This window comes from Apteryx rowi, unplaced genomic scaffold (assembly GCF_003343035.1).
Source record: "Apteryx rowi isolate R43461 unplaced genomic scaffold, aptRow1 scaffold_81, whole genome shotgun sequence".
Classification (NCBI taxonomy): Eukaryota; Metazoa; Chordata; class Aves; order Apterygiformes; family Apterygidae; genus Apteryx; species Apteryx rowi.
Genome location: NW_020451105.1, coordinates 706,193 through 717,122, shown reverse-complemented (window position 1 = coordinate 717,122; position 10,930 = coordinate 706,193). Strand labels below are relative to the sequence as shown.

Here is a 10,930-nt window from a genome sequence, read left to right as displayed (position 1 = left end):
TAGGCCCCACCTGCCTTGGTGGGGACATCCTGCACCCAGACCTCATTTTGCTGTGCGCACTGGGAAAGACTCCAGTGAAATTCCAGCTCTGAAAGCCATCACTTCCCTAAACATAACAACACCCCACCCACCCACAACCTAAGTCTATCCTGCAGCAGACAAGACCCGATTCAAGCCCCAAAGGTGTGTTAAGCCACAGCCCCATGCTAAGCCCCATTTTAGCTCTCTGGGCTAGAACAGGACACCACAGGGATGCAAGTTCTCTGAAAGGCCTCACTTCCCTGCCCTTACCTCTATTCCTCACCCTTAGCTTACACTGAAGCAGACAAAACTTCTTCCCAGCTCCACAGGTGTGTTGGGCTACAGAGATCTGATCAGTAGTAGTAGCAAAGGTACAACTGATTGCAAACTGAATGCGAGTTGAAAATGTGATCTTGTAAAGCAAATAAAAGCATAAGAAGTGTCATCCAAAGAAAAACTGGCCCCTGAGAGGATCAATAAATGTAACTACTCAGTGGAAGAGAAGCCTGGGCTGCACTGTGGTGCTTGATTCTGAGCACTGTACTTCAGGAAAAGTGTGGCCTAATTTGAGTCCAGCAAGTAGAAAGGAAGCATTAAAAGACTAGATAACATAATGATCAAGGAAAGACTGAATGAACTGCTGGTGCTTTCCTAGCCTAAAGCATTCATGTGGGGGAGAAATGTGACTGCAAAAAGGAAGAAAATATCTTCTGTATATATGTGACTCTGATAGTAATAGGCTTTAATTTCAGCAAGAAAGATCAAGTTAGACATTAGGAAAAAGTGAAGCACTGTAATAGAGTGAAGCACTGTAATAGACTGCCTATGGAGATAAGGATTTTCTTCAGTGAAGATCTTCAGTGTTAGCAAATGTATAACTGATCTTGTTTTCAGGGAAAGGAATAGATTGAAAGTCCTTTTTCTCTAAGGGAAGAAAACAAAGAAAACCACTTACAGCTTTATATGGGATAGAACATATTCACAGGTACAAAAGCAAGCTGTATATTCTGTATCTGACAGCAGTCTTTGTACAGTTTTCATATTTTTCCTTCTGTGATAGATTAGGCAATAAACTTCTCTGTGTGCAAACTGTAGCTTTCTAGCGGTATCTTGCACACTATGGCTCCTGGTGTGGCCCAGTTACAGCCCCAGCATTTCATAGATGAGCATCAGTTCATCCTACAGTACATGGAACAGAGCCTTAATTTACAGGAGACTACAAAATTAAAATGACTGGAAACAGGAAGGAAAAAAAATCATACTTTAAAAGTGATTAGATTCAAGATGTGTTTGTCATTTTAATCACTTTAATCTTTTTCTGTACAACGTTGCATTCTGTCTTCATTCATTTCAGATACAAGCTACAATATATTATACAGTGTTGTGTCTGTTCTCATCCATGCCTTGACCTTCTAGATAATATGATAGCTGATGACTGATGTCTGAAGTTCTCTGAAAGATACTGGAATCCCTGCAAATACTAATATGAGCATGAAATGAACTATAGCTCCGCAGTAACTAAAGCTGCTCTGGTCAGGGTTAACTTGGAGTTGAGGTGTGACAACTTTCCCAGTATGACCAGCATCTGTGCAGTTCTGTTGTCCATCTTTCCAGTTCACATCTGGCATCTGATTATTAAACAATACCTATTTATATCACAGGAGTACCTGGCATTTCAGCTGAGGATTGCTGCACTACACACAGCAAGAGCATAGCCACAGCTACCAGGCAAGAATTGTAGCAGTGCGCAGCTGGGAGCTCCCACTTCAGACTGAAGTTCTCAGCAATGTCATGACCACAGGCTTCCCGGCACAGAATGAAGTGCAAAGTGCTCTTGTGAATACAAGGCTTCATAGAGAATCCTATAAATGGTAACAATGGGACCGTGTTATGGCCTCCAGAACACTTGGGCTAGCTAGTGTTGCACTAATAGGAAATGCCTGCAGGCACTTCAGCATAACCCAAACAAAGCTTGCATCCTTAAAAAGCAGCTGAAATGGTTAAGCCAATAGCCTACTACACTCACAAACTCGTCCCCCTAATGCATCCACTAGAGAACAAGGTGAACAGTTACGTTTGCACTGCTTCTGCCTTCAGTCAACATAGGCTTGCAGCAGTCTCCAGAACAAGTAACAGTGTCTAACTACAACCTCCACCTACTGAACCTGCAACCTTTCTGATTTTCACTACATCCTGCAGTATTCTCCATAGCTCTGCTTGTTCTCAGTACCTGCCAAAAAGTAGCATTCTGAATAGCTGTAAGAAAGGAGAAAACAGAAATGAACGTTTCATTATCATCTTTAGCCACTGAAGTGGTTGAAGGGGCTGTTTAAGTTGTATCAAGCACTAAACCAACGATATGCAGTGAGCCCATCCAATAACACTACCATAGATAGTTAGATTATAAATAACAAACAGTTGAGAAAATTATCATATACATCAACCCTACTGTTAGACAGAGAGAACAATCACTGACTTAGAACAGGGATCTATGTGAAAGTGAACACTCACAAGACTATTCTAGGGTTTCCCAAGAATACGCTGCAAAGGCCTATGTTCACACAGGACAGCAAGGGCCTTAGAAGTACGGGAATAACATCAGGAGCTGCAAGGCTATACACACAAATGACCAATTACTTCTGCATGGTTTCATAACAGCCTATTAAAGTTGCCTCTAACTCAGAGCAAAGATAAAACTGTCTTTAAAGCATATGCAGGTCTAAAACAAAAACAACTACAGTAGTTGCACTGGCACTTCAGAACTGTGTATATGCAACTGATCACTGTGATACCCTGTACATTACTACTATGCATGCAGATACTGTCTTATTATCATTCAGTGGAATTGTATTAGGTCTAAGGTTTTGCTGATTGTTCTGGTTACTCACTTTTGAGGACTGGCTGTCAAATCTGGACACAATGCAGCACTAGTGGGAGAAAAGCAAATGTTCAGGCAACAATCACTGCTCAACAGCTCCTTCTGTAAAAACAGCTCACCACACAAATCACACAGGCTTAGAAGACCCAAATATAAACCAAAACATGAGACCTTAAATCACCTTCTACTTTGCTACATGTATTCTCTCTGCAGGGACTGCACAGAGTTTTTGTTGATGTTTACAAAAGCAGTGGCCTCCTGGAGCATGAGCCACAAGCCACAACATTGCTCAAGATGCTTCTAGGAAACACAGAATGAATAAATAAGATAGCCCTGAACACTTCTTTTTTTTAATCTAATCTACCAAACCCACAAATATGAAAAACAATTGTTCACAAACTGTTATCAAAGAGACAAAATACAGAGTTTGTTTTATGCTATAAAAAGCAAGAAATCAGTATTTTTACATATACAGACCATCTGGCAATCAAACAGATTTAAGTACCAACCATCAAATGAAAGTCCAGGAGAGACATAGGTTATATAGTAGCATAACATTAAGTCACTGTTTCTACTACCTGTTAGACTGAGAATGCCCATGAAAAGGCTCAAAGCCTGTGAAAGAAGAGGCCAGATTTCCAGTTGTCTGGCTTCACACATGTGAACTAAAATGCTTTTTATTTAGCTTTGCTATATGCTTAAAGCAAACTGTTTCTACTAAGATCACTGAACTTGGGGAGCATCAAATATAACTATGTTCCCTCCTGAAACAGATACTAGAAATTAACTAAAAGTAGGCACTAAAAATTTTGGGAGGGAAACAAACAAATCTTCCACTAAAGAAAATCTCATTAAGGTGCCTCAATAGTTAGGAAAATAATGTGCAATAGTAGGAAGTTCAAGACAGGACGGTTCTGAGAGCAGCAAGACAGTTAGAGGCTTTGAAATTCCAAGTTGGTCTGGCTCTAAAAAGGGAATCTGGCTTGCCTTGCTCCTGCTCCGATCACAGAACAAATATACTTCTATTGCTATCATGTTTATACAACCTATGCATAAAACTCTCAAATACCAGATTACACAGCCTCTTTAGTGCCTAACTATCCTCACAGTAAAAAAGATTTTTCCATAATACAGAACCTACATACAGTTGCTGCAAATTTATTACCTCTGTGATTATAGAATTAACCTTTTAAATACCACCTTTTAAATATTAGAAAGTTTTTGACTTTCCTTCTACACATTTCTGTTCTCCTTTGTAAAATGTCACACCTCTTTGACCTTTTCTACACAGAAACTGCACCTTTAACATAATAAGCACATTACATTATATGCTTCTGCTGATGTATGAACCAGGCACTCTTTGCTTACCCAAAAGACAGGAAATTAGCATCTTCAGAGAGACACAACTCCCAAGTAGAAGAGATCTAGAGACCATATATTCTACTGTTTCCCCTCATTTTCATACCATTATTAGTTCACCTAGAGCAAGGTCACTAATATTCATTGTTTCCAAGCATAACAGCTCTCCCTAAAGCAAATAACCACTGGCTACATATAGCAGCCACATCCAGGTAAGAAGTGAGAGAAACCTGACCTTCACTTATGAGAGGCTTTAGATGGGAAATACAGATGCATCTCGCGTGGAAACAGCTAGAATGGCATTTAACTGTAAATATCATGCTATTAAATAACCACACTTTCCACATTTCTTTTTCATATTTTTATTAATCAAAGACATGACAACTTTCATTTTGAGTGATCAGACAGATCCCAGGATGTTTTCGTACCGAAAATAAGCTTAACTAAGAGATATATTACAGAATGGATTTGAAGTAACACAGCCCTATACCCCCTGCCCTTGTCATGACTGTGTGAACTGGTGTCACGGACGGCAGGACAGCACAAGCGAAGCCGCTCAGAAGGGAAAAACGCCATTGGCAACGCACCACTGCTCCTGCAGAGACAAGCAGGTACTTCATTCCAAGAGAGAAAAGGAGGATTTGTCTTTAGACCTGATTGAGAGGGTCCCTAAGTACTGAAGTATCAAAGGTCTCTCTCCATCTCTATGGGTCAGAACAATGTACAGAATATTTGACCTCTAAACCTCTTACACATACAAACTCAGCATTTTTCTTCATGCTATATATATATATATATATGTAGATATATATGTAGATATATTGTGTTGGCACTTACAGAGTTGCATAAAAGTCAAAATATAAAGTTCTGCAAGTTTTTGTTTAACACACTTACGCAGAAGCTTTAAGGGCTAAGTTTACCTGTTTTGTTTTCAACAAAACCAAGAGCTATCCACATGGGAAAATAAACTAGATGTGCCATTTAAATTCCTTAGCATTTTATAAACATTTTCAGTTATACCAAGAAATATTCAGTGCAAAGCACATGCTTAGCTTAAATCCTCGATACAGGAGGAAATATAAGCAAAACTGAAAACAAAAGGTTACAAAAGAAGCTAGTTTGGTGTTGTCCACATGCTCACAGAAATATAAAAAGAGGAAAAGTGTTCCTCGCTTATAGCATTACTTAGCTTTTGGTTTAAGAACTTTAGATGCTTTCTCCAAAAATAGCAGTACTTACGAGGTTCCGTTATTCATTTGTAAAAAGGGGGAAAAAAAAAAGTGATTCTCTGTTAGGAACAACGACTCTACATAACTTCAAACTAAATATTTCAGCACTTGCCATGAACAGTGCAACAAGTTTATACTTCAGGCCAACACTACCTGCACTGAGGGCAAATCTACTGCCCAGCGTGCAACAAAGTATCATCAAAAAAACCCCCCAAAAAACCTCAACCAAAAATAATCACAATTTATGAAACAATATGAAATTGCATTTTTTCAGCACAAAACCTATAGTATTCCCTCCTCACTACATCTCCCACTCAAGTCTGCCCAGGTTCTCTACAAGGTAACACTATTTCAGAACAACTTTATTTTCCCCATGCACATGGCATGCCAAAATACATCAATTCCCTGCATCTGATAACAACATACATCTCTTCCAGATGAATGTATACAGTAATTTAACAGAAAGAACCTTAAGAAACAGAATTTAACATTACAAGGTAGTATTTCAGTCTACAGTTAGGAACTGAAAATGTGAGAATGTGTATAATTTCAGCTTGAAAGTGCAGTATACAAATCAGGGTTGTTAGAGAAGCATCCATATCACAGTAATTACAGAGGCAATACCGAAAGCTGCTTTGTTAACCCCAGTAATTGGGCTCTTGTTGCACAAGTCTCGTTGGCAGCAAAAGTAGTCGAAATTATCCAACTGAAAGAATACAGCAATATCATTCACATTGCACTGGGATGTCTTCCAGCAGGAGAAAGTTCTCAATTTACCTACAAGATAAACAGATTAAGAGAATATTGAAAGTAATATGGTTTCTGGTATTGGGAAAGAATCACTGCCTAGACTGCCATATACTTGCTTTAGCTTCTTTTCATGTGTTTAGAAGCTTTCAAACTTGCTTTCACTGGTAATTTGGTAGTGCAAATAGCAATAGGAAGCTGTGGTCTTGTATTCACTGCACACTCTTCTGGCTCTTACCCATACATAAAAAATTTCTAGTTCAAGTGAAGCAGCGCTTCACACTCAAACCAAGCGACCCACTAGGAGACAGGGTAGAGCTTGAATGTTACCACCTCTGGGGCTCCTGGCAGAGAGTGCCAATGCGTCATCTGTCTCAACTTCTCTGTTAATTCACACTGTGCAGCTCATGCATTGACCTACAGCACTGGTGCTCATCCCCCACCCAGATTAGAGCAAGTGGAGTAACTCCTGCTAGCTTTTGTGCTGAAGGCAAGTCCAATAGGATCAGACTGACTTCTTTTCCACATTGAATATATGGGAGAAGACAGAGCTTGAAGAAGAGCTTGGAGAATCCTCCCTCCCTTCTTCTCACTTATTCCCCAAAACACCAGAAGTCAGCCCAATTTGTCACATCCCTAGTTTGACACCTCAAGTACTTGACTCCCAACTCCGACAACGGACAACTACTGTAGGCTGGAAAGCATTTGCTTTGTGCTCATTTCATCAAGTTTTAGGCTCAAGAGAAAGAGCAAGAGAAAAATTTCTTTAGGATGCTATTGGGAGAGCATCTGGTTCCTGCCATCCAAAAACTGCACAGCCAACTGCACAGGGGGAACCAGTTGAAAAAGAAGGAAACTCTTTCAGTTTACTCATTACTTCACTGTCAAGGGACCTGCACTAAGACAACAGCTGCAAGAGTTGATCTAGTACGGTACTCTCAGCTGGCAGATCCATTTAGGTATAGCTTGTGCTTATTTCCCTGCCAGACAGCCTGCTACCTATGACTGCAAACATCCTTGTACACAAAGTGCAGGATGCCAAGCTGTCATTTCGCTTGGACAGCAAAGATGGTCCTTAATTTCAGAATCTCGTCCTTAAAAAAAAAAAAAAAAATTAAATCAAAAGGTTGTGTTGAGTAAATCATGATCCAAAGTGAAGACTGCCACATTTTAGCATCTACATTTCAAATAGCATGCAAAAACTCCAAGCCCATAGTAATATAAATAAATACTTTATAGTTACAGAGCTAGAAATGACCATCAGCTGAGGAATTTATCTAGCCCCATATTATATCAGAAATTATAAAAAATATATTAAGCTCCATATTTATATTAGAAATTATAAACTTCAAAATGATCATATTTAACATCACATTCAGAAAAAGTTATTTCCTCTATGCTGTTGTGACCTATTCCATTCTTGCCCCTTCAGAAATAGGGTGTCTAAAGTAACACGTATATCAAACAAATGCAATACGTAGTGAGTTCTTCTTGGTAAAATCTGGTTTTCCAATGAAACTCCTGTCACCCGGAGTAAAAAAGTCAAATGTTACTTAACAATTAGAGCAGCAACTGTATCTATGCCCCAAATGCCCTTCACAATCCTGCTGAAATGTAGGTGACTTCACTATCAGAAAAAAATAAATTTGCTTTAATTGTTTAAATTCATAGACTGAGTCTCCAGCTGCAAGCTTGTTTTGAGTTACACATGCTTTATCTTTTTTTTTTCCCAGATGTAACAAATTAAGGCAAAAATGTTGTCCTTTAAAATCAGTGCTGTCTCCTGTTGTTTTCTAGATACCTTAGTTCTTTATTTTATCTGGCTATACAGATATCTGTGTATACACTTGTACAAGTACAAATCAGCGATATAAATTATCATTATCAGTTGCTCAGAAGTCAAAATATATCAACTTACTATAAGCATGACCTTCAAAACTATTCACAACCTTCTTTAGAGTGAAGCTAAGAAATGCATTTTATGTTCAGATCAGAAGTGCACAGACAATGTAAACTGATATAACCACACTTGTTTTAGGACTGCAGGACAGTATACATACCAAATTTCATCTGCAGGCAAGTATCTTCAGTAGATAAGCAAGTACTATTGGTCTTGCACAAGGTAGGACTGTTCTCACAGTGGTAGCATCTTAGGGTATAACCTAAGAAGACAGGGCATTATCTTTACTGAAGAATAAAGTACTGAAACATTAGCAGCATTAAAAGAAAGAAAAAGAAGAAACACTATCCGCATCTGACTGTCACAAAACACACCCCTGGTTATTAAACTAAGGACTCAACCTAAAATTTATCAGCTTTTTGTCAGTGCACATACTGAGACTGACAATTTCGAAAGTAAGATTTTTCAAGTATGCAGTTACACAGTTACATCATTTCTAAAAACTTTCATGCTTATGTCCCTCCAGAATATGATAAATTCCTTTTCTTCTTTTTTCTCATCTTAAAAATTGCCTTTTTCAAAAGAATAGATAATGAGAGGCACTTATCAGAATTTCTTCTACCCTTTATTTTACCCCAATTCCCTTTTGTGCTATACACCCATTCCCAGTTTATATAAAAGAATCCAATATTCTACCAGCAAAACAGAACGCTTTGTTGCTACATTAAGCAGCATCATATTCTGCACCCAGTTTTCTCTACTGACCAAAGACAATCAGCTACAGAAACTAAGCCCCACTTATAAGGTCACTCTCATTCCAAAACATGGTACTAAATAATGCAGGCCTTTCTTGTTATTTTTCCTTCTCAGACCCCCCCCCCCCCAAACTTGACATCAGCAAAGAAACTCCATTATACTCACCAGAACTACAGAAAGCAACCAGAACAACGACGACAGTTAACAGGACGTAATTCATCTTGATCATGCTTCTTCCCTAATTGGAAAGTATAAACAGATTTTAAATGTTTATTTTATTTAAAATCTACATGAAACTAGCAAAATACATGGTGAGGAATAAATGTCTCAAGATCTGATTCAGCATGTAACTGAAGTCATTGGCCAGGAAAACTGCTGAGCTCTGAGCCTCCTGACAGGCTGTAGATCAAGCAATCTTTCTCCCCCCCCCCCCCCCATTATACCATTCAACAGGTCTAGCTAACTCAAACAGCTCCCTTTCACAAATACACGCAACAAAAAGAGGTCATTTAGGTCCTGAATGCCTTTTCTTTTAAAGTAATTTACCAGTAAATTTGCTTCTCTGGAGCCAGGCGGTACTCCATATTTCCGTCTCACAGGTTTGTAAGAGATCTATTGGTACTACACAGACATTTGCTCCTCCTGTCCCAAAATTTCTCCTAACTGTGCCCCAAAATACACTGAAATGTTGACACATGCAATAACTCATCATGTGAATTCAGTCATGGCTCAAGTTTTCCATGATTACTCTAATGTGTAGGAAGGATGGGCTTTTTTAAAAAACATAGGAGCTCCAAAGCAGAGCTTGGAATTACTAGATACAGGCTTCTGCACACAAAGTCTACAAACAGGACCACTCACCATAACATCTACTGCAAACTTTTCTGCAATCACAGAAAAGAGGCTATTCAGATTACGTATCAAACAGACCCAGGAGGAAGAAGAGACAGGGACCACACTTGTGCTTGTAGCACATTATCATGTGCGTCTTCAAAAAGAAGCGAGCCCAGAAGTCCCAAAGAACTAAAGGAATTCAGAGAAGCTTCACTTTACGGTGACTTGGCCCTAGAAGAAGATTGCGACAAAACATTCACATCATCGCTCTTGACCCTGTTGATACTGCTTGAATCTTTTTCTGTATGCAGTTAAGAACCTAGTGTGGCAGACCATAATCACTTTGGGACAGTTTTTTTTCCTCCCAGAAGACTGTAGACTTGAAAACAGGGTTTCATAATAAAACAATACTGAAATCCTTCTCAATCTGAAGTCTGGCCAATTTTCTACTCACAAACAAACAAAAAAAACCCAAACCAAAAAAACCCACTTTTTCCTGTCTTTATTACCTACTCCTAAGCAGAAGAGCTGAAGAAACTTAATGTGCAAGACCAGATCTTTTTCTGGGATGAACGACTTAGTGAAAAGTCTTCCAAGAGCCAACACCTCAAGGCTCTTCCTGCCCTGGTGCCAAATTGCAGAAGCGCTGTCAGTCTGATGATTAAAACAACGGCCATTAGGAACGGCAGTGAGAATTTCCCTTCGAACCTCTCAATCTTACAGGAGCCCTCGGTAATACAATGTTATTAGCGGAGTCCTGCAGAAAAACAGCTTTGCCTTTGGCAAAACTAAGTCGAGACCAGAATAATATAAGGCAGATTAATAAAAATCATCAGTGCTAGTATAGTTGCTTTGACAACAGTAACTCTACCAACATATCTGGTTTGGTCAAAAGGAGTCCTTCCCCCCCCCGTGTTCCTGAACTACAGAGAGACGAAGCACCAGGAAAATTTTAGGTTTCTCTCTTTCCTCCTCCCACCCTCCCCATCCCTTTCATAGTCAGCAATTCACGACGCAGCTCCGGAGAAACTACACCGAAACAACGCAGAGAAAAAAGCATTTCCCGAGCTGAATTTTCCAAATCTCTATTTTGATTGAAGCGGCTCCCTCCTCCGCGGCCGCTGCCGTAAGGGAGGGGGACCGGCGCCGCGCTGCCCGCCGCTGTGCGGGGCAGGGCCCCTCCGCTGTGCGGGGCAGGGCCCCTCC

The 10,930-nt window shown here is 39.6% G+C and overlaps 1 protein-coding gene across 4 annotated transcripts in view; it reads right to left on the bottom strand.

Annotated features, from left to right (window-relative positions):
- Nucleotides 1–4,604: 4,604 nt before the first annotated feature.
- FBXO3 (F-box protein 3) overlaps nucleotides 4,605–10,930 on the bottom strand; it is a 36,063-nt gene continuing 29,737 nt past the window's right edge. For 3 of the 4 annotated variants that reach the window (XM_026089380.1, XM_026089378.1, XM_026089379.1), the window contains exons 11-14: nucleotides 9,056–9,128; nucleotides 8,295–8,396; nucleotides 6,112–6,264; nucleotides 4,605–4,853 (exon numbers count right to left, since the gene is read on the bottom strand). In XM_026089380.1, the coding sequence (XP_025945165.1) occupies nucleotides 4,714–4,853; nucleotides 6,112–6,264; nucleotides 8,295–8,396; nucleotides 9,056–9,128 (468 nt within the window). In that variant the 3' untranslated portion in view covers nucleotides 4,605–4,713. Of the gene's footprint in view, nucleotides 4,854–6,111; nucleotides 6,265–7,233; nucleotides 7,329–8,294; nucleotides 8,397–9,055; nucleotides 9,129–10,930 lie in introns of those variants that run through there. The other variant, XM_026089382.1, reaches the window with a different exon arrangement.